This window comes from Heterocephalus glaber, unplaced genomic scaffold (assembly GCF_053883595.1).
Source record: "Heterocephalus glaber isolate CG9 unplaced genomic scaffold, H.glaber_assembly_v1.0 deba00000122, whole genome shotgun sequence".
NCBI classification, from domain to species: Eukaryota; Metazoa; Chordata; class Mammalia; order Rodentia; family Bathyergidae; genus Heterocephalus; species Heterocephalus glaber.
Genome location: NW_028258138.1, coordinates 82260275 through 82288163, shown reverse-complemented (window position 1 = coordinate 82288163; position 27889 = coordinate 82260275). Strand labels below are relative to the sequence as shown.

The 27889-nt window shown below is 52.4% G+C and overlaps 1 protein-coding gene across 3 annotated transcripts in view; it reads right to left on the bottom strand.

Moving 5' to 3' along the window:
• Positions 1–14463: 14463 nt before the first annotated feature.
• Onecut1 (one cut homeobox 1) overlaps positions 14464–27889 on the bottom strand; it is a 30518-nt gene continuing 17092 nt past the window's right edge. Inside the window, exon 2 of one of the 3 annotated variants that reach the window (XM_004835377.3) lies at positions 14464–21997. In XM_004835377.3, the coding sequence (XP_004835434.1) occupies positions 21708–21997 (290 nt within the window). In that variant the 3' untranslated portion in view covers positions 14464–21707. Of the gene's footprint in view, positions 21998–22022; positions 22738–27889 lie in introns of those variants that run through there. The other 2 variants (XR_015438771.1, XM_087180426.1) reach the window with 2 other exon arrangements.

Sequence of the window (27889 nt, the reverse complement as noted above, 5' to 3'; positions counted from 1 at the left end):
CTAGCCTGGAAGACATAGTGAGACCTTGTCTCAAAAATAAATAAACAAATAAATTTTACCTTGCAATGTATCTGTTCTTCCCTGTTGCTTGTCTTGACTCCCTAATAAGATTATGATTTTTTTTTTTACAATACTGGGGATTAAACCCAGTCCTTCCCTCTGAGCTACATACCCAGCGTTTTTTAAACAATTTTAATTTTGAGACAGAATCTTACTCAGCCAGTAAGCCTAGAAACTTGTGATCCTCCTGCCTCAGCCTCCTGAGTGCCGGGATCACAGGTTTGTGTCACTGCGCCTGGCTGAGACACTGTGTTACAGAGGTCCCCTTTGGAGTCCCCGCACACTAGTTTTCACTGGGGTGTGGGCATTGCCACCTTTAGGGCCAGCTGATGCGAACGCCTCCCGCCCCCTTGTATTGATCTGCGCTAGGTTCAGGGGGCATGGGAAGCACCCAGCTCTTGAGTGGCACTGTGACAAGTGGGGAGGACATGCAGGGAGGGGGCCCACTGTGCTGGTGGTGGGGATCCTGCAACGCCCTCCTCTCCTGGGCTGTGGGGGGCTGGCCTGCAGGTAACCTCACTCTGCAGCTCAGCCTGGAGGAGGAGACTGTGCACACTGCAGAGCCAGCTCCTAGAAAGCGACATCCTGAAGGTCACGTGGTGATGGGAGAACGCTGGGGCCAGGGCAGGGGGTGCTGACCACCTCCCAGGGGCCACGGAGCCGAGGTTGATGCACACGGTCAGAATGCAGCAGCAGCACGGAAACTCACTCCCGTTGGCCTCTGTGAGTACGGAGCCTTGGGGTTCCAGTTCTCGGAGTGAATCCCACTCGTCAATGCCTGTATGAAAGACAAATTAGAACTGGCCTGGCCTTTAAAAAACTTATTTTTAAATGATGTATCATCTAATATATTTCATTTAAGATTATTTTGAGTATGTTTTGTTGTCTTAATTTTCTTCTTTGCCTTCTCTCTCTCTCTCTTCATTACTCTCTTTCTTTCTTCATCACTAGGGTGTAGGGAACAGGGGAAGGGGACGTTACCAGAACCTCTGCAGTAAGTCCTAGTCTCCTGCAAGCCACGGCAGCACACAGCGAATTATAGGAAAGGTAGACAAATGAGACTGAGAAGAAGCTGAGCTTTGGGTCTGATCAGTGCTGCTCTGGGCAGCAAAGACAAAAGCCCTCTAGCTTGCAGCACTTTTTATTCAGTACCTGGGGAAACAGATGTAACAGTGAAAAATGCAGAGTTCAGTACTTTATATTGGGATAAACAAGGTGTAAAAAGACTGGGGGGCAGTGGAAATCTAAGAACAATGAGGAACTATGCAGATGAAGATTTGGTTCCTCTCTGGCATCTCCCGAAGGTGTGGTCTTGTCCTGGAGCATTACAGCATCCGGGGATCATCACTGAGGTCTCAGTTGTGACCCAGGGCCAAAATGCAAATATGTCTGGAATGTCGTAGCTTGTCTGTAGGCAGGAAAACTAGGCCTACTCAAATGATTTTTCCCTAGAATTATGTAGCATTGCTCCCAACACTAGGGCTCAAACCCAGGGTGATCTACCACAGGGCGACACCCTCAGTCCTTTCTCTTTTGTATTTTGAGATAGGGTCTTGCTAGGTTGCCCAGGTTAGGATAAAACTTGTGACCCTCTTATCTCAGGCTCCCAAGTGCTGGGATTATTGTGTATACCAGGCCTGGTGAGTATACTTTTTAATTTACCTAGCCAGGCATGGTGGCACACACCTATAATCATAGCTCTCAGGAGGCAGAAGCAGGAAGATCACTGCAAGTTCAAGGCCTACACAGTGAGTTTGAGGCTAGGCTGAACTACATAGTGAGACCCTGACTTTAAAAAAAAAACCAAAACAACAACAAGAACAAGAACAACAACAAAAATATATATTGATAGGTCTCCCACCACCTCAGCAGCTATTATGTACAGTAGCTGCCCTCTTTCTATGGTGCCTTGCCCCCTCCCCTGTGTGACATCATGCCAAGATGGTTGCTCCCACCAAAGAACAAACCCTTCTTCCCAGCATGCCCCTGTTCCCACCTAGACAGTAACCTAATACTCGCTCACCTCCTACCACCTAGTGACATCACCGGCTCCTCCATTCCCTAGTCACTACCTCACTCAACCCTGCCTCAGCCCCTACAAGCCCCACCCCAGTCTCTATAAAAGACTCTCCCTGCCCCAGCCATATTGCTTTTGTCTCTCCTTTGTTCAGAGACAGCCCGGCAGATCTATTCCCCTAATAAAGGCTTGTTGTGGCCTGGTCTGGTCTTGGTCTTCGGCCCTTTTACCTGACATATATATATATATAAATAAATACATAATATTCCTAATGACACACACATTAGTGCGATGATACAAAGACTGTACACTGGCGCACATACTCAAAGACCTTTTAATGAATGAGGTGGTAAAACTGTGGGCTCCTGGCCCATAAGGTGACATGTTAGCCCTTCTCAGGGTCCCCTCCAGCCTTTGTGGCTGGTGCCTTGCACACTCCAGGTAGGCTCGCCATTTCTGGAAGAGCAGACCCAGTGATCTCACTCAACCCCTCCTCCTCCTCTCACCAATCCATGTGGCCAACTTTTATTCTTCTTTTTTAAAAATCTGATAGTTTCTCATTCTTTATTTTTTCCCCCATAGTAGTGATATAGACACTAGTCTCAAATGGCCCCCTTGTCCAATAGTTCAATTCTTCCCTATTTTGTGTAGGAGTACAGTATAGATGCCGTCTTGTAATTTTGTGTCTGCAGCATTTGTTTAGACTCACATTCATGGCAGTACACAGTGATTCACGGTCCTCTTAGCTCTCCCATCCACAGTGGGGTTCCGTTTTCCCATGCCTACCCTGGCAGCCCCTCCAGTTCCCTGGCCTTTGCGAGCTCAGCTGGTGCCCCTTCACCTGGGACTGCCTGCGGGTCCCCGGGACAGGGATAGTGCTGGATGCCCCAGCCATCTTGCCATGCCGGTGCCAGGCTTCCTCTGAGGGCTGAGCTGTAGATGCCCTGGTGCCACCGGCATGAAGGTCACCCACTCTGCTTCCTCTCCTCTCCCCTTGCCACCAGCGCCCAGGGACCCTTTCTCAGAGAAACACTGCACTCCCATCAGGGTACTTTTGGGGAATCCAAACCAAGACGAGGTCTTGTGAAGTCCCCTGGCACAGCTCTGCGGGTGGTGGATTCAGCTGTTTATTTGAAGGTGTTTTCTCCTTACTCTTGCTGGTGAGGAGCAGCTGTGCGCTCACTCTGGTGGTCTGCTGCTTTCTCTCCGGCAGTGAAGACTCCATGGCAGCTGCGTCCCTGTCCCTGCCCCCCAGGTGACCCGGCTCCTCCCTCTGAGGAGGGCCCTTTCCTCTGTCCTCACGCTCTGCAGACCCACTGCACAGAACCAGGCTCAGATTTCTAAGAAACTTGTCTCCCTTCTTACTGGATCTGTGGGGCCTTGCCTTCTGTTGTTCTGGAAAATTCTCAGCAAGGCTCTCTTTAGATTTTGCGTGTCCTGGAGTCACGTGGATCTTCCCTTCCAAGACTGACAAGACCCATGTGAAACATGTCCTCCTGTCTTTTCTTTTTTGGGTACCAGGGATTAAACTCTGGACCTTGTGCTTGGGAGGCAGGTGGCAGAACTACTGAGCTAAATCCCCGGACCTCCTGTTTTAATTTCTGGATGTTTGAGCATTTTGAGAGTGTTCTTCCTATGGGACAACGAGCGCCGTGCCCCTTTCTGCCTGGGCATCTCTGGCCTGGGCTCTCCTGGCCTGGTCCCAGCCTGCAGCACTGGACAGACAGTTTGCTGCCATCTGGGCCTCCTGAGAGCTGGCACCAACTGTTTCCTGCTCTTCTGGCAGGCGGCTTTGCAGGCCACCTAGGCAGGGCCACTGAGGTCCCTGGGGGGAGCAGCAGCAGCCAGTGCCAGTGTTTCATCCCACACTCGGGGAGCGTGGGTGTGCCAAGCCTGCGAATGGCCCGCATCTGCTTCCACCTGAGACTGCACCTCAGGCCTGACTCATGGAGGGTGCTGCGTGCTCCATGAAAAGCCTTGCGAGCTGAGTCACACGGCCCCGGAGGAAGCCGCAATCACAGTGGTCCCGTGCCGACCCTGAGTGATGTAGCATGACCTGGTCTTCCTGAGAAACAGCACAGGTCTCAGACCCCAAGTGGAAAGCTGGTCCCCAGCCCACTGTGACTCATGTGGTCAGCGAGGCAGTGGTTTCCGGATCCGCACAGCATGGCACCTGGTGCCTGGGGTTCTGTGGCTCGTGTTGTTTCTCAGGACCATGGGTGTCCAGAGACCCTGGTAGGCGACAGGCATCAGACGGGGCTGCATGGCGTCACATAGAGCCCGGGGACTTGGTCCACAAGTGGATTTTGATTTAGAAATTGTGAGACCTCAGGGTTTTGCAAGCAATCATGTCATTTCATATTGCTTAAGAAGTAAAAAGGAAACAAATGAAAGATCTAATGATCTTCCAGCCACGGGGTCATCATAATAATATTGTTTTAGAATTCCACTTTTAAAGGACTGACAAATAGCCTGGTGTGGTGTTGCACAATTATAATCCCAGCGCTTGGGAGGCTGAGGCAAGAGGACTGCTGAAAGTCCAAGGCTGGCCTGAATTGCATAGTGAAACCTTGTCTCAAAAAACAAAACAAGGGCAGGGATTTAGCTCAGTGGTTTCGCCGCCTGCTGTGCAAGCACAAGGACCAGAGTTCGATCCCCAGTACCAAAACAAAACAAAACAAAACAAGAAGACAGATAAAACCCAAACAGAAGTGGTTGGGCATTGTAGGGGTGGAAAGAGAATGGAAAGAGAATCAGACTTCACGATGACAGCCCTGGGCCACCAAGGCCACCATTGAGGGTGACAGGAGATCTGGCCTCTGCCCTCCTGCCTTCTTGAGGGGCTTGGTCCAGGCGCTGGGGCCCTGGGACAAACCTGACAGCTGTGGCCTGCACTGCCCACCCTGCCTGGTACCTGAGGAGGCCGGCCTCAGTTTACCCTGCTCAGAGCCGGCCAGGAGTTTGAGCTTAATTCCTGGACCTGCAGGAACCCCGGGCCTGGTGACTTTGAGGGGACCTTGTGGACTCCATTTCTGAAGGCTGTGGAGTTCAGAGCCACATAGTCTCATAGTTGGCATTTGGCTTGCTATAGATTTACCTTTTCTTTTTGAAGCAACCTCATTACCTAAGTCTAGCCTTTCTCTGAAGAGAAGGGATAATTGTTCCTGAAGGGGAACAAACAAAAATTCTTTGTTATCCCAGCACTTGCTCTTCCATTCACTTGTGGGGATATATATTCGCTTGGTATTTCTGCATCTCTCTCTTTAAAAAAAAAAAAAAAATCTGTAAATTAATCTGGGCACATAGAACATGCTTATAGTCCCATGAGGAAAGAAAAGGAAGTGAACCTGAAGGTCCAGGCCAGCCTGGGCAACACAGCAAAGCTTTGGAGTGAGGAAGAGAGAGAGAGAGAGAGAGAGAGAGAGAGAGAGAGAGAGAGAGAGAGAGAGAGAGACAGAGACAGAGAGACAGAGATAGAGAAACAGAAACAGAGAGACAGAGACAGAGAAAGACAGAGACACAGAGAGAGACAGAGACAGAGAGAGACAGGGAGAGAGAGACAGAGACGGAGAGAGAGACAGACAGAGGGAGAGACAGACAGAGACACAGAGAGACAGAGACAGACAGAGAGACAGAGACAGAGAGAGACAGGGACAGAGAGAGACAGAGAGAGAGACAGAAACAGAAACAGAGAGACAGAGACAGGGACAGAGAGACAGAGAGACAGAGAGACAGAGACAGACAGAGAGAGAGAGACAGAGGCAGGGAGAGATAGAGAGACAGAGAGAAAGACAGAGATCGAGAGACAGAGACAGAGACAGAGAGACAGAGAGAAAGAGACAGAGAGACAGAGAGAGAGAGACAGACAGAGAGACAGACAGAGACAGACAGAGCGACAGACAGAGACAGAGAGATAGAGAGACAGAGAGAGATAGAGAGACAGAGAGACAGAGACAGACAGAGAGACAGAGACACAGAGACAGACAGAGACAGAGAGATAGAGAGAGACAGAGAGAGACAGAGACAGAGACAGAGACAGACTGAGACACAGAGAGAGAGAGAGAGAGAGAGAGAGAGAGAATGCTAGCTGCTCAGGAGGCTGAGGCAGGGAGGGGATGGCAAGTTTGAGGCCTGCCTGGGTAACTCAGCAGGACCCTGCTGACTTTTACAAACAACAATGTTGTTAAAAGGTGGGTGGGCTCCATGCTGGAGGGCCTGCTCAGCATGTGTGAGGTCCTGGCTTTAATCAAAAAGGAAAAAAGTATCTGCAACCAGTCTTCCTGCTTTCCCTTGGGTGAGGAAAACAAAGCCCCCCTTCCCCAGGCCCTGGTCGCTGCTGGAGCACACAGGTTACAGGTGGGCACTGCTTCCTGCCAGATGTGTCACGCATGTGCTGCAGCCTGGGACTCAGGCACCCTCGGAGGGGCCCCGGGAGGCTTCTCTCCCTGGCCTGGTCTCTGTCCTCTCCCCAGGGCCAGACGAGCGTGGCCCCCGCCCAGTGCTTCTGGCCAGGAGCGCAGAGCGACCCCTGCACCTCCCTCAGTGGGGCTCCGGCGGGGGGTTGGTCCCCATCCCCAGGTGACTGCGGCCGTCGGGCAGGACCAGTGCACAGATGCTGGCGACTGTGTGTCACCTCGAGTTTGCCATCTATGGAATTCGGCCTTTTCCACACAACAGAATCCTGGCACCTCAGGAACATTCAACCTGCACCTCAATCTTCCAGGCCTAACGCCGGGTTCGAGGTCACGCACAGAAACGAGTCAGAGGTCGGAGCCCAGAGGCCGGCAATGCAGGTGACCCGGCCACCGCAGCTGAGGAGGGGGAGCCACCAGGACACGGGCAGCTGTGACCCATGGTCCCGTGTGGGGCCCTAGCGCAGACAAAGCAACTGTAAAGGGCATTTCCTGGGACAGTTTGGACACTGTGAATGTTGCCTGGGAATTCCACGGTAGTGAGGAATGCTATTGTATCATATTACTTTTTGCTTTGTCTTTTTGAGATAGGGTCTCTTTATGTAGCCCAGGCTGACGGCCCTGAACTCACAGGGATCCTCCTGCTTCAGCCTCCCAGGTGCTGGGATTATACAGTTTCACTTGGTTAAATGTAAGGAATGTTATTTTGACTCTGAGAGATATTTTCTTTTCAAAGACTACACCGAAGTACAGAGCAACCTTTCTGCCCCTGCCCCTGAGCCCTGACAACTTAGAGGAGGATCCCCAGCTCAGGTCACGTTTTCAGCGTGGGTTTTCACTGTGGCTCCGGTTGCTTAAGATCGGGTGTTGCCACTGCTGCGGGGCCGCGTGGGCAGGAGTCTCAGTGGAGACGCTGCGGGTGGCCGCCTCCCGCGTGGCCCTCCCTGGACTCGGTCCGGCGGCGCCAGCAGGGCCCGGTTCTGGCATCACAGCGGGCCAGGCCTCACTGGCACCTGGTCTGGCACCGGGCAGCGGCCGGGGCCCAGCGCGCCGCGGGCCAGGGACCCGCGAGGACCGGGCCGCCCACCCGCTTCCTGCCCGCTGTGTTCCCGGGGTCTCGGTCCCGCGGCCAGGCGGCAGCTGCGGGCGGGGGGAGGCGGCGTCTCTGAAGCGAGCGCTTTCCGTGTGGCCCGAGGCCCGCAGTCGTGTTTGTGCGGGGTGAGGAAGCCCGGCCGGGCGCTCGGGGCCGCGCCTCGAAGTTTGGGAGAGCGCACGGGCCGCGCTCCGCGGTGCGGCGACGTCTGAAGGGCTCGGGCCCTGGGTTCGAATCTCAGGAAAAGCCCTCGGCGAACTTCGCATCTTCCTCACTGCCGGGCTGGCCGCCAGGGGTTAGGGGAGCTCCTCCCTCCAGGGTTTGCGGTGATTTTCCAGGATTCCCGGGTGAACGGTCAAGACCCGGAGCGCTTGGCCTGCTCTGCTCTCTCCGCGCCCAGGCGGGCGCGTGCTGCCACCTGCTGGCCACGGCGCGGACCGCAGGGAGGCCAGCACCCCTCTGCCCGCAGGGTCCTCTGCGACCTGTCCAGCAGAGGAAGCGACCTCAGCCGCTGCTCAGAGAAGGAACCCGGAACTCGGTTCTTAATCAAAACTTCAAACTTTTTGTAAATGATTTTGGACCCACAGGAAAGTGGGTGCGAAGTGCTGTTTCACTGTGGTTTTGCTTTTTGTTTCCCCAGTGACCGGAAGCGCATTTTCGTGTGTTTATCTTACTTGGAGAAACGTCCTTCCTAAGTTTTTGGCCATTTTATTTTATTTAAAAAAAATTTTTTTTTTTGGTACCTGGCATCGAACTCCGGTCCTTGCGCTTGAGCAGCAGGTGGAGAAACCACTGAGCTAAATCCCCAGCCCCTAGTTGCCCGTTTTAAATCGAGGTATTTGTCTCTCCATTGCTGAGTTGAAAATGATCTTTGCATTTGTGTCTGTCATCTTCCCATCACTGTCACCCGGGGCCTGACATCTAGTCCAGAGGAGAAAGGTTGGGGCTCTGGGTCAGTCCCGGCCAGCGGGCTCCAGGGCAGAAGCAGCAAGGTGCAACTGGGAGGCAGAAGGTGCTGCCGAGGGAGGGCAGCTGCTCCACCCACCGAACCCAGGAAGCCGAGAGCGCGCAGGAGCACTGGAGACCAAGGGGCCAGGGCCGGGCCAGGGCCGGGCCGGGCCCGACGTGTCTCCACGCCTTGCCGGACACGGGAAGAAGGCTGCTCTGCTAATCTCGGCCGGGGTTGCAGGCCAGTCAGGTGGACAGCAGACGGACATCACCACATTCTCTACACAAGTCCCTTGTCAGATGTGGAGTGGCAAATGCCTTTTCTGCTGTGGGCTGTTTTTCACTTTCTCAGTGGCGTCTTTAAAGCTCCATTGAGTTAAAGTTGAATTTATATATTTTTCTTTTGTCACTGTGCTTTTTTTTTTTTTTTTTTTGGTACCCGGGATCAAACTCGGGTCCTTGCGCTTGCGATGCAGACACCGGAACCGCTGAGCTACATCCCCTGCCCTTGTCGCTGAGCTTTTAGTATTGCACCTAGTAAACATCGCTTGATCCAAGGCCACAAAGATCACCCTTTGTTTTCTCCTAAAAACTCTATACTTTTAGGCGTCACGTTCAGGTCAGTGATCCATTCAGAGCTAATTTGTATATGTAGTAAAAGGAAGTGTCAACATCACTTAGCGTGTTGCCCAGCTGCTCTGGCACGACGGGTAAGGCCGCACTGACATAAGCTCAGCAGCACAGGAACTCGCCGCTCCTGCGTCCCTCTGGCCTCTCCTGTGAAGCTTGGTCTTGCGGTCAGCGTGGTTAGCCTCCAGACTCCAGTTATGCCGGTGTGGCTATGTTTGAAGAGGCGATTTCATCTGCACTTTGTTGGAGTTAGTAAAGCAGGTTACCCCACACAGGTGTGCAGAGCTCTTCGGCTCCCTGTGTGTATGTTGGGCCCAGCTTTTCCCTGCAGCTTTTTGGTGAGCTTCCCCATTCCTTCCTCTGTCACTCCCGAGGCAGCTGCAGTACTAAACACTCGTCCCTGATTGTTTTTGATGAAATGACTCAGGATGAGGAGGTGGGCATTGGGTGAGCTCCGAATCAGGTAAAATTTAAAGTCCTGGGATCAGCGACTCCTGGGGAGCTTCCCCAGTGCAAAGGGTGGACTCGGGATGCAGTCGGGCTTGGCAAGTGCTCTACAACAAAGGCGCACCTCCTAGCCCATGGCTGTTGGTTTTGAAGACTGATGCAAGTCTGTGGAGGAGAGAATGGGAAAAGTCCAAGGTAAGGTGTCACAAAGCTGGTTGTCCTTCCTGGCATTCAGCTGTCTTCTCTTTTTCTTTTTGTCTTGTTATTTTGAGAAAGGGCCTCAGTATGTAGTTCGTGCTGGCCCTGAACTCCCTATGTAGCCTCAGTTGATCTCGAATGTGAGGCGATCCTCCTGCCTCAGCCCCTCAAGTGCTGCGATTAGAGGTGTGCAGCACCATGCCCAACTTCAGCTGTTTTCCTTAAACTTTCCTCAGTGTTGTGAGTGAGCTATGCCATCCACATACACTGACACATTTGTGTCTTCCCACAATGTCAGAATTTGTTGAGTATCCGTAGATTTGCAAATGAAGTCAGTCTTATTGGCTTTGCTTAATGAGCATTGCAGAGTCTGCTTGGGGCTGTGACTGTGATGATCACAGGTCCTTTATTCCCTCCAGCCTGTAACATCTGTGGCACACAAGTCATGCAGCTCAGTCCAGGCAGCTGTGGTGGGTTAGGGAAGCTGGGCAGGAGTGAGGAGCCTGTGGATGCAGAGAGTGCCCGAGGCAGTCTGCACACAGGTGTCTCCAGGGTGGGGAAGGGGAAGGAGCTGATCCCGGCTGTCAGGGAGAGGGCAGCCTCAGTGTGAGGAGGCTGAGCTGCAGGGGATGAGGCAGGAATGTAGGACCGGGCCCTCTCTGGGCACCAGGAGTGACAGTGCCGCTGACCCCACTGCAGCCCCGGCGTTTCTCCCTCTGTGTCCCAGACGAGCTGGCTGCACTGTCTCTGGGGTGGACACTGGGCCCTTGAGGGCATCTCCCGGTCAGCTATAAGTGCACATGACAGGGGTAGAGGGATGACCACGCTGGGCACCAGGCCGCCCCAGCATATGTGTGTGGGAATTAAAACAGATTATCAGAGTAAAAGACACACCGCCTGCCACAAGTCTCCCTCAAAATCCCCTCCCCTGGCCTTCCCTGCATCCTATTGTTTCTGCCGATTTCTGAAGCCCCGAGGCCTCTCTCCTGGGTGGCCTTACGCATTGGGATCAAAGTCACAGTGAATGCTCCTGAATGGTGAGAGGCAGGCTCAAAAAACGTGCCTATGCATCCTCGTCCACCCCATTCCGCCACCAGATCTGACAGTGGGGCACTCTGGGTGTTCCCCGACGTCACAGTGACCACCAAAGGTAAACACTTCGCATTAATTCAGGACATCAAGGCAGCCTGGACAGCACAAAGACTCGAGACAGGACTCCAGCGCTGCTGCAGACAATGGCTGGAACGCAAGGATAGGTGTGTTTGAGGGGAGGGAGAGTATTTCAAGGGGGATTCAGGGCCATGTCTTTTATTGAGATAAGTTCACCAGCTATTTTGATCACACCGTGTTTATCTGAGGATGGAGTGTTTGGCTAGCTGGAGGGAGAGAGAGTGTGTGTGTGTCCGTGTGTGTTAGAAGAGGGGCCCCCCAAAGGCAGGCGAATAAATAAATACAGCAAAACCTTGGTTTGCAAGAATAATTCGTCCCACTTGTAATCCAAAGCACTTTATATCAAAGCAGGGAGAGGGAGAGAAGCCAGGCGTGGCCGTGTGGCGCTGGGAGTGATGTACTGCTCGCGCTGCAAGACAGCGCTTGTTTATCGAGTTAAAACTTCTTACAGATGTTTGCTTGTCTTGCAGAGCACTCTGGGACCGGGTTACTTGCAACCCAAGGCTTCAGTGTGATCATGCACTGAGAAGTGTGTGCCGCTGGGCACCACGGGGGAGGGGGGCACCTGTGCCACACGTCAGGCCCTCTGTGGGTGAGGGTGGGGACAGCATGACCGTCGCAGGCCAGGACAAGGCCACAGAGCCCAGGTGGGGTCTCGCAGGCCCTGGGGACCGGGCTCTGGGGACCGGGCCCTGGTTTGCCCTGACTGTGGTTCTGAGGATAAATCTCCTGTTCCCTGCTGTCAGCCAGGGATGAAGCATGAGCAGGAAGGGTGTGAGCGTCGGAAGCAGCACAGGGACAGAGCTGGGGCTGGCCTGGCAAAGCCCTGGTCTCCACGAGCCTGGGCGGACGAAATCCTATGTGGGAAGGAGGGGCGATTACACCACCACCCGACTGTCTCCAGAGCTGAGGGTGCACCCCAGTTCCCATCACCAGGCTCGCTCCATGGCCCTGCACGAGCCCCACGTGTCTGCAGCCAGGGCTGTGCTGCTGGGTCAAGGCCGAGCAGAGAGCCCAGCCTCCACCCTGTCCCGGGAAGCTGCTTCGGGCCTCTGAGCCCGGGCACAGCCCGCTGTGCGTAGGCTCGGGTGGGCCACCTCTCAGGGCCCAGGGTCTCTGGGGATTCTGTCAGAGCTCGGGGTCTGCTCAGTGGCCTGTGTGGGGCTGAGACCTGCATGTCTCATAAATCCCAGCAATGGGGCTGCCACCGCTGCTGCCCTCAGGTGATTTTTAGGAGCAAGACAGGGAGCTGGCGCAGTGGTCTCCCTGTGCTCTGAGACCCGAGCCGAGGAGTAATTAAAAGCAGCATTTGTTAAGCCTTGCTCTCCATCAGCATGCCACACAGGTCCCTTTCCTGTAGGCATTCTGTGCAGGGGAGGAGGCTGCGCCCTGGGACAGGAACCCACAGGCCAAAGCCACCGGGCCACTGCTGGTGCTCCTGCCACGGGAACCTCTCCTTCTCGTCACCTGCGTGGCTTAGGGACCAGAGCGTCGGCTCTAAGTCACTGGTCTCCAGGTGACACCTCAACGGTGAGCAGAGCTTTCTGAATGTCTCCCCCCCACCTCAGGCTGCCACCAGAGGTCAAACGAGGGAGTGGGGACACATCACAAGAAGAGTTTGCTGATGGAAAAGGGAATAAAGTTGATGCCTGGGGTTGAATTTGTGGATGTGTATTTTCTGTTATTCTTTAAAAGTATAGATGTCTATGTTCCGCTAGCTTGTTGCCAGGAGATCGGGTCTTGTTGCCGTTAGTGTTCTTATGTTTTGTTTTGGGAGGTGCCGGGGACCGAATCCCAACCTCATGCATGCTAGGCATGCACCCTACCCCTGAGCTCTACCCCACCCCGTGGTCAGACTTTGGCAGCTGTTTTCTCAGACTGTTGTGAAGAAAAGACAGCCTGACCTACAACTAGACTTTTTGTGTTTTGAAGAGGATTTTCCAGACCTCAAAGCAGAACCCTTAAAGATGAAGCCAAAGGCGAAAATACTCCTGCTTCTTGGTTTCTAAAGAACTGGCTAACCCTACCCCAACCCTACCCCGAATCCCAGCCCTAACTTTAACCTGTGTGGCCCAGGCTGGGGTGGCATTTGCAACCCCTCAGCACGTGCTGGTCTCCTTGATTTTGGTCACCAGTGGGGATGACCCTAGCCAGTGGAGTGCAGAGAGGAGCTGCACGGGCAGGCGGGCAGGCAGGAGAGCAGCGACAGGTTCCGCTGGTTGTGTGTGCCCTGCGTTGGGGCGACACCATTTCCGGAAGCAGGAGAAACACAGCAGCCCTGGAAGGTGCCCATTTCCTTCTGATTCCTCATGCAGGGCTGAATTTGTCACCCTCCCCAGGGGTCCTGTGGGCCTCTCAAGCCTCCTGAAATTAGCTGCACGCTGGGGACAGTGTTTCAGCACCTCCAGCAGCCTCTTTGGAGAAGGCTCAAGGTCGTCTTGCCCTTGACAGACTTCGGCCCAGACGCCTGTGGTTTGTTCCCAGTGTCCTGTTGTCCCCAGTGCCACAGGGGTGGAGCCTCAGCTCACCTTCTGCCGCACAGCCCTCCTGCCACTGCTGGGGCCTGTGTCAAGAAAGCAGTTCCATTTTTATACATGTGCATGAAAACGAAAACCTGGCTTCGGTGTGCTTGTTTCCTGTGGTGCATGGGAACAAATGAGAAAAAATCAAAACCAAAAAACTCTGGACACTGCATTTAACAGATAAGCTGAGGTTACTGAGGATTCATACGCCAGGTACTGTGCTATACTTCACCAACTTTTAATTTCGAATCCTCACAACTCTGGAAAATAGAGGTGCCCATTTTACAGATGAGGAAACCGAGGTGTTGGGAATTAGCAGGAAATCTAGGTCTAGTTCCCTTTGTCCTGAGCCTCTTGCTGGGGCGTTGAGGGTGTTGCTGTTGCCCTAGCCTCCAACTCTTGGGCTCAGGTGGTTCTTCTGCCTCAGCCCCTAAAGAGCTGGGATACAGATGTGCACAACCACACTTGGACCAGGCTTTCTGATCAGTCCCTATTAAATAAGTGTACTCTGTTCCCCAGCCCTCCCTCCTCTCTTGAGGTACACGGACACACACGTGTGCATCGTCACAGGAGCTAAGGGCTGTCATCGCTAATGATCATTTTTATTTCTTTAACCCCTAGAAGCTCAGTGTCCCACTTCTGTTTATTTTTTTCATTAAGACAGAGCCTCGCTGTGTAGTTCAGGGTGGACCTGAATTCACTGTGTCACCCAGGCTGGCCTTGAGCTCATGGTGATCCTCCTGCCTCAGCCTCCTGAGTGCTCTGAAGACAGATGTTCGCCACCACGGCTGGGTCTGTTTAAAGACATCTTCTGGCTCCACTAGAGACCACTTCCTGGGTTTCCCTTGATGGATCTTTCTGCAACCACGGCGGTGGCTTTTATCCTCTCAGCCTCACCCTTCAAAGAAAGCCCACGCTCTGCACACTTGGGACCACAGGTGGAATAAAAACAACAGGCAGCGAGAATTGTCTAAATTTAAAGTGCTGGAAAATCCAACATTTTATTGACTACATTTTGGTGACTACATAAATGCTGAAACATTTTAACATTGAAAAGCATGATGGGTCATCACTTGCTTTTTTTTTCTTTTTTTCTTTTTTGCTTAGCAAACACAGCAGATGATATTGCACGGTGTAAAGCGAGGACAGTAGCGAAGCTTCAAAAGAAACCGAAAGAAACCTTAATGCAGTACAGGAGCTACTCGGAAACAAAGCTGGAGGCGCTGGACGCACGCGCCCCACCACTACACACCAAAGTACAGAGGGAGAGACGACGTATCAGCAAACAACCATAATGGGTACAATAATCATTTCGTCTGAAATGTAGATGCAACATAGAAACTACCACTGTTTCCTAATTGACAAAGAAAACGACAGCAACATTTGTTTTTTTTTTTTTTTGTACCAGGGATCGAACTCGGGACCTTGCGCTTTCAAGGCAGGCGGCGGAACCACTGAGCTACATCCCCGGCCCCAACATTTGTTTTTTATCAAAAGTCTTCTAAGCCCCTCGTGGTTAGGTTTTTAATTATTTATTTATGGTTTTTTTTTCATTGCTAAGGAAGAACTCCCTTTGCTCGAGGAAGATTTTTCTATCCTACTGATCTTTTAAATTTTATTATTATTACCTGATGATTGTCTTAGGCACCCTCCTTACATCCTAAACCATCAAGCTAACTTGAACAGGGAAACTGAGTCACACTCAAACAATAGCTATGGTCAAAGGTGTGCCGAAAATGGGAAAGGGGAGAAGGGACAAGTCCAGGGGATGACGGGGGCTGATTCAGACTGGACACTAGACACAGAGACACATGAAGACAACTACCAAAGCAGCAGAAGACAATGTTTTAAAGTTTATTTTTTAAAAAAATACTTGTCACTTGGTTCAGGCAGCAAATCTAAAGTGAGCCCACAATGATTATGTAACAAATGCAGAACAAACCACAAAGAAATCAAGACGAACACAGAAGCAGAAAAAGTGACCTTGTGGATAGGACCCTGCTCTGCGCTGGCTGCCGAAGGCAGAGGGGATGGAACCCCCAAGCCTGCTGCTGGTCTCGGTGACATCCCCGCAGGGCATCCATAGGAGACACAAGGGACTCACCAATGTCACCAACATGCTAACACACAGCGAAATGTCACTAAGAAAATGTCCCTTTTGACCTGAAATCTAAGCCCTCCCTCTCCTTACCCAACCCAAACACACCTGTGAAAGAAATGAAGGTAAAACTTGTGTGGGAGGGAAGTATTTACATTATCGTGGGTGATGTGCTGCTAGAGAAACTTAGCTCAGCGAAGGAAAGCAAGCGGCAGGCCGGCTTTCCAAGGGTTCTGTGTTCGAGGGAGGGTCCTGTGTAGGGCCCTCTCCTCAGGAAGGGGTGGCGGGGAGCGGAGACGGGGGGCTCCTCCCCAGCCTGGCACCGAGAGGGGCCCTTCCAGAGCAGGAGCTGGGGAGGGTGCGACTGTGGGTAGCAGACTCCAAGAAACAACGTGGAGAGGAATCTGGAACTGTGAAGCCTCTTTCTTAAGTCAGAATGATAAACCGGGGCCAAACAACTCTGCTTTGCTGCTTCCTTGGCCTGCGAGGAGCCCCAGCTCTCTCTACAGGGCCCATGTTGCTTCACAGAGCACTGTGGCTCCAGGCCTTGCCTGGAAGCCGCTCAGGAACCTGGGCAAAGTAGGCAGATTTCCAAATTCAAGTTAGCTTGTCTCTTTACTTCTCATACCTGTGCGAATGACTAAAAGAAAAAGAAGTACCAAAGTACTTCACAAATGGGGTGCTTTGAAACAGGAAAAATGTCTTCAATTCTTTGGAATTTCAGGTCTTACCTGCCAAGTAAGTCTTTTTTCTAAAAACTAGTAACTTAAAGGAAAACATGAATATCGCCTTTCTCCTTTCTGAGCGACGCGTGCTCTTGGGCGTGGGGCAGCGGGGACTGGCAGTGTTTGCAGCGACCTGGATGCCTGCTAAGAAAGAGCTGAAGCACAGCCGGCAGCTGGTCTTAGCACTAAGAACCAGAAGGTCTCAGCGTAAAGCTTTGGCCGTTTTGCCTCTACTATATACACTGTTAGAACTACACAGTCATAAATTAAAGCAGTGATTAAATAAGCTCATATAAAATGTAATTAAATTAAAAAAAATCACAGCACATCATAGAGAAAAATAGGAACCAGTTTCACAAAAAGATTATATATATTTATATATATATATATGTATTTTTTTTACCCTGTGGAAACAAATTTTTTACAAAACACAAAAACCTTTGTAAGTAACTGTTGAAATGAAAAATCTTCTCTTATTCCGTTCTTGCATTTTTATATAACCCTAAACCCACCTGGGGGACATTTCCAGAAATTAAGTCTTCCTTGAGCAACAGAGCAGTTCTGCCGAGAAAATAAACCCCGAACCAAAGGTGGAGGGGAGGGAATATCCCAAACATACAAACTACAAAATAAATAAGAATTATAAAATTTTTCTTAAAAGTAACCTTAACAATTATCAAACTAGTAAGTTCTGCCTTATCACATAGACTCTCTATACAACATAACCCTAGACTTTATTACTATGAGGTATTTGGAGGAATTGGTAAAGGTGACACACGGCTCTCCTGGTGAGGGACCCAGGGGCTCAGGGAGGACTCAGAGGGATCGAGGAGGAGGAGGAGGAGAGGAGGAGGAGGAGGAGGAGGAGGAGGAGGAGGAGGAGGAGGAGGAGGAGGAGGAGGAGGAGCTTTGGTTTATCAGCAAAACATTGGGTTGGGGAGGTCATCCTTTGGTATCAAAGAAAGTTTCATTGCATGGTTGCATGGAAAAAGCACCACGGTGAATAATTATTCCTTTTTTTTTCATTAGTGGCCTTTCTAAGAGGCTGAGGTATTCAAAGAGTATAAGGAGAGAGAGGTTAACAGCGGTTTAACACTTTGGTTCAAGCAAGGCACTCATCCTAGGAGTTACAAAGTTTGCGAAATATTTGCTAGAGATTTACAAGAAGAACTAGCAGTAGTAAGAGCAGTGTTTCCTAACATTGTCGTCGTTGTCATATCATTATTAAGAATGAAGACGAGTTTGTACACTGAGTGAAGAGGGGACAGGGAGGTGGGGACAGGTGGGACAGGACGGGACGGGGGGGGGTTCCCTCTGCAGACAGGCCGTGCACGAAAGTATCTTTGGTATTCTTTGGTATCATCAATGTGATTAAAATCACCAATGGAAATCGAGTGAGGTAGCGTCTTTGGTTCACACTATAAATAGTAGATCTTTACACTTTTTTTTTTTTACACGTGGAAGTAGTTATTTCTTACTTTTCTGCTTCTTTGTCCTTTTACCATTTAGGAAATAGTTACCAAATGTACTGTAAAGCTAACCACACCACAGTAATAATCCAGAAGGCCCAATGGGTCTCAAAACAGCCTCTGGCATTTGAATGCACCCTAAACAACTGGATAGAAAAGGGAGAAGTGCTTTCTCTTTGTTTGCTGAATGCATAGATTTCATCCTTTATGTACAAGGAAGAGAGGATGGCTCCTAGGGAGAATACCCTCGAGCTTGTGGGAGAATGTCCTAGGACTCTTTGGTATAGCAGTTTGCATTTAACCTGCAAAGACGGGTTCTTCATGGGGGTGGCGATGGGGGTGGAATGAGTCCGAGCGAGCGGAGCATAGTGCTTTTGTGTTCCTGGAAAAGAAATGCTTTCTTGGGGATGTGACGAGTGACATGTTGTCAGAACTTCTGTACTTCCCCACACATTTTCTTTGGTCTTTGGGGTCTATTCCAGGGATTGGGACACCCAGTTCCTGATACTTGGATCTCTCTCTACCTGAACTTCTCCTGAAGTCTGGGCTTCTGGGGTGTCCAACATCACCCCCTCCAGCCTTCTTTCAGAAAAGCTTCCTGTTAGGAAAAGACCTGAATGGTTTATGGTGAGAACAGATTAACTTCCATTCTACCCCAAAAAATAAAAAGGTGTTATCTGAAGTGCAGTTTGGTAATTAACAGATGTGTAACTGGGTGAGTGTGGTGCCTTTCTAAGGCGAATTTTGCTACAGGGCAGAACAATGAGTGAGCAGATAGATAGCTGAGATCTGCCCTGTTGCATGTGGTGGATTAAAGAACAGGGGCTTAAATAAAGGCTGCACTAAGCCACCATGCGGGGCCGGAAGCATCTTTTTCCTCATGCCAGTTCAGAAGCAAGTGAAGAATCAGCCATATGTGATGCGAGACGTGCATTGTGGGAAGCAGAGTCTGTCCCTTACGATTTCTAAAAAGCAAAGCTTGTGAGTCTGCGTAGTCAAGTAAAAAGATGCGTTCCAGCCTCTGAGTTGTGCCTCTGCTTATGAGAGAATACATATCTGGCCCTGAAACCGTAAAGGGTGCAAATTCAACGCCGGTATGAAAATCATCTTTGGTGTTAGCAAGTAGGGGAACTGGTTATTTAAAAAACCACGGTGGTAGGATATTTAAAATGTAGTAACATTCTTTTAGACTGTGCCTACATGGGACCAAAATAATTGGTTGAAAATGCAAAATACGGTTGGATTAATTTGGGGTAAATCCAATAAAAACAAATGGAGGTTGTTTGAAATCAGTTTTTGTTTTTCCTGGGGAGGTAGAATTGGGTAAAAACGTGTGTAGACACAGCTTGGATTTCCCTGCTTTTGAATGCCTCATATTTTAAATAAATAAGGCTTTCCTCCCTCCTAAATTATAACTACATTATGTTGCTGCACCCGCGGCTCCCTCCATGTTTTTCTGTTACATTGTTGATAAGATTATATTTTTAGGAAATCTTGAAGGTGGCCTTTGAAACAGTCTCTTAATAGCTGAACTATAATTGTGCCATATTTAGAAGGGAAAAATTTTAGCTGGAATTTTGGATGAAATAAAAAAGTATGAAAGCCAACTACAGCGTGGCAAGGCAGATGCCGTATTCCAAGGGAGGGGAAGCAGGTCGTGTGGGGTCCTCTTGGAGGAGGGACAGAGCTGGCTGCTGGCTGAGCATCACCTCTCAGGTGCTGCCTGTTTAGACCTGGACAGACGTGGAGATCTGACCTTCAGGAGTTAGGTTTTGTGTCACGGTGATTTAATGTTTTGCTTTGGCATTTTACTGAATCTCAGTAAACACCTCACTGAGTTATTAGAACTTTTAGTTTTCTAGCTCTAGTTAGGTGTGGAAATTGACCAAGAGCACCGTACATGTGCAATTCAATTGAGTTCAGAGAGGTGTGGGAATCAGGAGACTCCCAGGGTACCAGTGGGGCTTTTTATTTTGGCCTTGATTTATAGACCCTCAGTTGAGTGATTTGAAGAAATAGAAATTTAAAACATCATATTTGGAAGCTCAGGTCTAGCTTTTTATCTGTCTCTGTTAGAGTGGAATCCATGTTATAAGATTTCCAGCTTAGTGCAGTAGCGAGAGAGAATGTCGTGGGCTTGGAGACTGCGGAATGAAACACACTGCTTCATCCTGACGGAAGCTCGGGCTGTGTCCCACCAGAACGTGCCTCCCCTGTGCAGTTCCATCCGCCCGCCAGTTCTCAGCAGCACCTGCTGTTTTGTGGCTGCTCTAGTCATAGTGCCTGGGGTTATCAATAAATCAGTTTGACTACTTTTTCAGGATGGTTACAAAACACCTGACAACTAATTTAAATTTAATTTAATTTGATTTGGGATAGGATCTCTTCTCTGTTTCGAGGGAGGTCTTGAACTCCTAGGCCCAAGTGGTCCTCCTGCCTCAGCCTCCTGAACAGCTGGGACTACAGGTGCATGCTTCCATACCTATTTTAGACAATTAATTTTAATAATGCACTGGTCTGCTCACTCTGTGTTTGTAAAGTATTTATTTTTTTTGTTTGGTACTGGTGATCGAACTTGGATCCTTGCACTTGCGAGGCAGGAGGTGGAACCACTGAGCTAAATCCCCGGCCCTGTGAAGTGTTCTTTAAAGGCATTTGGTGCCAAATACATAAAGCAAATTTAAGTCAAATTAACCTAAATTCTTATTGGTTGGTCTTTTGCTAAAAAGCATTATTTTAGCTGGGCATGGTGGTGCACGCCTGTAATCCCAGCACTTGGGAGGCTGAGGCAGGAGGATCTTGCTATGAGTTCAAGGCCAGCCTGGGCTACATAGTGAGACCCTGTCTCAAAAAACCAAAAAAAAAAAAAGCATCATTTTGAACCCATTTTCTAATTCAGTTACTTGGCCTTGTTAAACAGATTTCTTGTGTACAAGTGGGGCCCTACTTTGGAAACACCCTGGGCTTCTCAGCCGACAGGAGAGGATGGAGTCCTGCGCATTTCTCTACATAGGTGACACATGTGGGCCACTGGGTGTGTTTGGAGCACGGGCCTCTCCACCACGGTAGTCTCTGGCTCCCTGAAGCTACGTTCTTTCTTGCCAGTTCTGAAAATGCCTATTTCAAAGCTTCAAGAGTCATAAATTATAGTTGTGAGTCTGTGTGGCATGTGTGTTAAGCTAGATCAGTCCATATGTATAACTTTACATAGTATCTTGTGTAAAAATAGCTTTGCTTATTAAAATCGTTGCAATAAAATACCTGCACTATAATATTAAGTGTGTTCTTTGGTACCTAGGTGATTTTTTTTTAATGGATGGGCTCTTGTTTCATTTCTTAAAAAATATCTGAACACTCCTTAACAAACAAAGAGAATGCACTTGTTTGGGTGCTACTCAAATCTCCTCTGGTGGGTCCGGGCCTGCGCCTGGAGGCCCGGCGGCGACATCGCACTCCTGATCCGGCACCGCTCTGCACACCACCCTTCCTGACCACCGGCCCCGCCTGAGTCCCCTCACAGCGGCGTGCACGCGTGCTTGTTAGTGTGACGTGCGTACACGCCGGCGCATAGCACGGCGACACCAGACACCTGGACGTCCACTCCGCGGCTCGGGACCCCGGGCTCCAGGCCACTCACCGGCCGTGTGCGTGCGGCGACAGCAACCGCAGGCTGCAGGTGCTCGAGGCGGTGAAGCCACCCGCCCGTCCTTTCTCTGGCCACGCTGTCGCCCTCCCAAGTGCGCGTCCCCGAACAGTCAGGGTGCAGGGAGCTACGTCTTTGGTTTCTTTGGACTATAAATATCACTTTCTTTCTTCAAATATTTCTGAGTATAAACCTGCTCTCTTGAGGTCCTGGTCTTTAAAAATCTTCTCTTGTAGATTTAAAGCTTTTCCACCGAGGTTCGAGTCTGGTTCCCTTCATGCTTTGGTGCAGGTGCTGGAGGAGGAGGAGCTCCCGGAGGTGGCGCTGGCCTCGTCCTGCCACTTGTCCAGGCTCCTGCGCCGCGCGTTCATGAAGAAGTTGCTCACGGTGCTGAGCTCCAGCCCCAGCTGCTGCGAGATGGTGATCTGCAGCTCTTTGGACGGACGCTTGTTTTCCTTGAAGATGGCGTGGAGAGTTCGGCGCTGAACGTCGGTGAAGACCAGCCTGGGCTTCTTCGGGGCGTTGCCCCGGTCCTTCCCGTGCTCCTGCTCTTTCCTCTTGCAGGCTGCAAAGGAACAGGGACAGTGTTAGGACAAGGTCCCCGCGGTCTGCGGTCGGTCGGGAGCGCACGAGGGTGGGCGGGAGCGTGGGCAGGGCCAGCCACGCCCCCCAGGCCTAGCCTTTCCAGGCTTCCCCTGGTCCGCTGGCCTGGGAGGGGGCTGGGCGAGGCCTGAGCAGCAAGGGGACCGCTCGACACGCGACACGGGCGGCTTCCTCTGGGGGTGCGGAAGGGTCAGTGCCCCGCCTGGGTCCTCAGCCGAGGCCTCAGACAACCGCGCTGATCACCGGGACCTTTTACTGCTCCACCTGCAGAACGGATGTGGGAGCTGAGGTGACAGCACTGTGAGTTCCCGGACAGCCTGGGCAATTTAAACAAAACCGGAAACCGAACAAAATGAGAATGCTTACCTTGCTGGATTGCAGTAGAAGTAGCATGTGTAAAAGTTCATGCTAAAGGAGGCACTTTACAAACGCCAGGTATGAGGTATGATTGCAAAATATGGCGACTATTTAAATATTTTAATTACAGTAAAGGACAGACATATTACACAGAATCCCCCTCAAAATCCCCCCTAGCTTGGAACACACTCATCCCATTGTTCTTGCCTCTTTCTGAAGTCTTCTTGCGTCTTTTAGCTGTGCTGTTACAGCTGCCTCGATGTCCTGGGTGGATTGAGATGTTTCCCTTTCTTGTCATTTGGACTTTGGGAAGGGCCAGGAGTCGTATGCTGCCGGATGCGGTGACTAAGGTGGAAGAGGACGCAGCGTCATGTTTTTACGAGCTGCCTCCTTTGGATGGTGCTCGGCAGCAGCAGTCACCGTATTTCCAGTCTCACTTTGTAAAGACCCTCAGGAAAGAGGCCCCCAGAGCTGCTTCAGAAGGTGCCAGAAGGATGGGCTGTGTTTGAGGCAGGGAGCGCTGTGTAGGGGGTGAATGGTGCCTGTCTTTCACTGTCCTAAGTGTTTTAAATGTAAGCATTATCAGCAGGGGGTGGCGGCTGCTGGAACACGGAGAGCCCAAATGAAAGTTTAAAAGCCTAGCAAAAATTGCACTTGTTTCCAGACTCTGGGCTTGTTCCGGGAAAGCCTGCACCCAAGGCCTCTGTCTGTGGCCTCCCCAGCGTCCCACAGCCCTCCCTGCTTCTTCGTGGGTAGGAACCCCTCTTCCCTGCATCCAGGCTGGGCCGGACATGCCCACGGTCACGGTCACCTGGGGACCGCGTCCTCCTCTGGCTCCTGAAGCCCCACTCCCTCCCCATGCTCTCTGCTCATCTCACTGCTGCACTGTTCTTCCCTGCCCACTGCTGTGGCATTGCCAACTGCCTCCTCCCTCACCCCACCCCCACCCCAGGGGCATAGGACCCAGGTGCAGGCCTGGTGTCAGTCACAGCTCGTGTCCTGGCTCCCATGGAGTGGAGCTCTCGGCCGACACAGGCACGGAGGCAGCGCCACCTTCTCCGACCCGGTGAGCAGTGCCACCTGCTAGAACATTCTCTGTCTCTGCTTCGTGCCTGCTGCCTGGATTCTGCCCTGGGGTCCCCTCCGACCTTGGGCTCCACTCCAGCTACGGGGCTCAGTCCTGGACCAGCTCCAGGGGTAGTGGAAGCCGAAGACGCCTCCAGGCCAAGGTCTCCAGGATATCTCCTCAATGCAGGCTCCTTAGCAGACCTGCTTGAGGCTGGTGGCACAGCTCCGTGACAGCAGCGGCCCAGCATGTGTGAGGCTGGGGTTCTGTCCCCAGCCCCTAAAACAGTGCTGAGTGGGCAGGCCCTCCTGTTATGCATTACAGGTTGTGCAGGAGTCACCATGTGACCTTACATACACATTATAAAGCACACAGGAAATGTAGAATGAGGAAGGGCCAGCGGAACAGTGAACAGACCTGGGGATTCCCTTCTGCACCAGCTCACGCAGGCCCTGGGGGGTCTTCACCCTACTTCCAAGGCATTATTAACAAGAGCATGAGCAGGGAGCACTCCAAGGGTGATGGTGGGAGGCCCTGCCCGGTGGAGCGGTAGCATTCGTCCAGAAGGTGCGTGTGGGACAGCGTCCCTGGGCACCAGCTGTGTCCTGACCCACAAGAGATTCCCGCGTGGTGCCTGCCTGGGGACAGTCGAGTCCCCAAATCCTGTCACACAGGACACGGTGCACAATGCTGGTGCCCTGCTGCCCGGTCACTCGCTCACACCCACTGACAGGCCAGGTGTGGCAGCAGGGTTCACCTCCGAGGGGCAGGAGGGGGCACCTCAGAGGGGACCTCAAGGCCAGCCCAAGGGTAATGGAGGTTTGTGGAGCCAGCAAAAGGGCAGCTGTGTGCAGGCAGGGAACGTCCAGCGGCTGTGGTTGGTGGCCTGGACTCCGGCAGGGAGGATGCTGTGTGTGTAGAGTCAGAGGTGAGCGGGCGACTGGCAGGTTTGGGGCGGGGCTGCGGGGGGGGCCCCCCAAAAACCCTGCTGGTGGTGGCAGGGTCGGGGCCAGGTGCTGTTGCTCTCCCCACAGGCTCGCTGCTGCCAGGGCCCACTCTGGAAGGGGGATTTCAAGGCAGCCCAGCATTCCAGTTGTGGGTGTCGGGCATTCTGTCGCAGCAAAGAGGGAGTAAGGAGACACCAACCACGCAGGCAAGTGTGAGCAGACCGTATACCAAGTTCTCACACTCAGCGGCCCCTCCTGAGGATTCCGGTCTGCTACACAAGGCCCAAGGTCTCTCTTGTCTCTCGGAGTCCACAGCTACTGCTGACTTCCCGTTGCCATGAGCTGCGTCCTCTCCAGATTTTCCAAAAGAGCAGGTAAAGGTTGCACAACCAGCCAGTCCTGCACACAGCCCAGGCCCATGCTCGCTCGCCAGAACGGAGCAGCCGAAGCATGCGGGCCCTTGCCATCTTACGAGAGGAGCATCAGATGAAGCAGTGACAACCCTATCAGCTCACCAGCACACGAGCATCTGTCCTCCCGGGACTCACCGCCACTAAGCAACAGATCCTCACACTGTTTAAACTGAGTCTACGTTTGCATTAAATCGGTGGCCTACAGGTGTGTCCAGCTCCCACGCGGGGCCCATAAAGCGGCCTCCACCATAGATTGTCCGGGTAGACACTGGGGGAGCCTCGGTGACGGTTTGTGTGGCTGTTGAATGTGTAGGGAGGGGCAGGGCGGTGCTGACTCTGCCTGCTCCCACCTCACACTCACACCCAAGCCTCGGGGGTCAGTGTCACCCACGTTTGTGCGACTGGGTGAGTAAAATGCAGCGCTTACCAGCACAGCGCCTCAGACTCTCTCGCGTGCACTGTGAAGACAGCCACTGCTGCCATTAAGCAGAACGGAAGCTTTCAGCTGGCAGCCCCTCCCACCGAACCAGGCAAGGTCAGACACCTCACTACTTTATGCTCAAGTTGCCCTCCTTTTTTACCGTTATAATGAAAATACAGTAAGAAGTAAGGGCCGTTTCCCCAGTGGCATTCTACACGTCTTCCCCTTCACTCCGTGTGGCCCAGGCCAGGTGAGGCAGGCACAGGTCGTGTTGAGGACACTGTTAACCGCGTCCTGACGCTCTGGGCGTCCTGTCCTGGGATCTGCAGAGGGGGAGTGCACCCTGGGCTGGGCGTGATCAGCTGTGCCCTGCCCGGCAGCTCAGGGACGGATGGGGCTGTGCTTCTGGTCCTGTCATTTGTGAGTCAAGCGTCTGGATTAACTCTGTCGCCCAAGCTGGCTCCGGTTCCTTCTGGTAAAATGAAGGGTCTGACCAATGCCCTCCCAGCCCCTTCCAGGGCAGCCCCTCTTCCGGACGGTGCCAGGGCCACAGCACCCCCTGAGGGAGCAGCAGGGACCCACGCGTGTGCAGACACTTCCTGATGGGGCTGGAGGGCATGTGGCTGTGGACACACGACACGGTCTTTGGGCATCGCCGGGCCCTCACCTGCCTCACCTGGGCTACTCAGCAGCCCTTGCCCGGACTTGGTCTCTGAGCGCGGCTCCTGACTTCTGTGGGACTGGCAGCGTCCAAGCTGCACTCAGAGTAGCAGTGCTGCATACCACTTGCGAAACCGCCAGTGAGTTCTGACGGACGTGGCCAAGGACACAGCCTTGCAAGGAGCGGACCCCTGCATGGTCATCGGGAAGCAGTGACGTCCAGGGGAGTGGGCTGGGGCGACACAAATCCGGACTCTCCGCCAGGGAACCATCATGGCCTCGCCCTGCAGAGACACCCAGAAAGCCTTCGCTGGGCCCGGGGACTAGGAGGGATGAGAGGGTGCCCTCCCTTCCTGGGAGGTGGACACCTGAGAGGTGGGCTGACCACGTGGCACCTGGCCAGTCCCCGCCCTGCCTCCCCGCCCTGGGGACTGGGCCCTGGAGCCCAGGCCAAGGTGACGTCCAGCCGGAGGACAGGGCTGGCTGTCAGCCAGGGCTGTCTCCCTGTGGTGGGGAGGACGCTGCGTGCCACCAGGAAAGAGGGCCAGAAGGAAGGGGAGAAGGAGAAAGTGTGGGCACAAAGGGGACAGCCATCCGTGCTGCAGGACGGACTGGAGTGAGCCTAGTGTCCCGAGGGGCGTGGGGAACAGGGGCCAGCTGGCCCTGAGAGGACGCGGGAGATGGGCTGTCCCTGACCTCTCACACTTCCTGGCCTCCTTTGCTGCTGAATGGACTTCCCAGGATGGACACCGAGTCCACCCACAGACACAATTCGAACGGCTGGGGCTGGGGCTGTGGCTGTGCCTGGAGGGGTAAAGGGAGGCGGTTCGCTGGGCCTGAGGGGTGAGCCCTGCGTGAGCAGCTCTGAGGGAGCAAGGCGGGCCGGGCCGGGGTCAAGTCCTCAGGCACAGCCAGGACAGCAGAGAGCCCCACCAGCCCTTCCTATGGGATCCAGGATATCTCCGCTCCTTCCTACAGACAGGGTCCCTCTCTCATATTCTCTGGCATGGGCTGCTGTGGAGCCAGCCCCTGAGGAAGCGGGACTGTCCAGCCCCAGGGACGCTGGCCCTGTCTCCTGGATGACCACCTCCTCTCAATGTGCAGCCTTTTGGGGTCTCAGCCTGGAGGTCCCCAGTGCACAGGTGGGGACCCTGGCCAGCCTGAGGTTCTCCTGCTGACCTCAGAGGCACCGGGGGGCGTGGCCCAGGGTGGCCAGCTCCTGGCTGGAAGGTCAGCTTGAGGATGCTCATCTTAAACTGGAGAGATTACTGATTTCTAAATTCTTAAACTTCTGCTAATGCCTGATCTAAGAGGGTTTTCATACGTCAGAATCTCATTTAAATAAGATCCTCAATAGTTCGCACCCAATAACTGGAAATCCGCACCTCGGATGCCCCAGCTCAACGTTCACTCACCAGTGATCCACATGGATGGCACCCCGATGAATTATGTGCTTATTATGCATTTTCACTTCATATGGGCCTATTGTGAACTGTAAAGTTTATCGATCCTATTTCTATAATTAATAGCTGCATATATTACTTCATAATATTCACAGCAACCGAAAGTTACGAAATGGAATTCCTTTAAAAATCATCTACAGTTTTGACTTTCCATTAGGTCATCTGACATTTTGTACAATTAATTTCAGATTAATGAAGTTTTCCCTTGTTTGGATGTTTGGACAGTTGACTGTGGATTCGAACCCTGAGGGCTGCTCTGCCGGCGACCTGTAGTCTGCAGTGGGGTTCTTCTCCAGCGAGCTCTCTGAGGCCATGCCGCTCTGCCCCACCACCGTGCCCACCGGGCTGCTGCTGTCACCCACAGTTGTGACACTGCCAGCGCGCAGTGGGTGCCAGTGGACACACAGCACAGGCTGCACCTGTTGTCCCTTGCTCCTGCACACAGCACTCTGGCAGGGTGGAGTCAGGGGCTGCTTTCTGAGCTTCTCCACCCCGGGCACCTCCCTCCCCAGCAGAGTGAGTCCCGA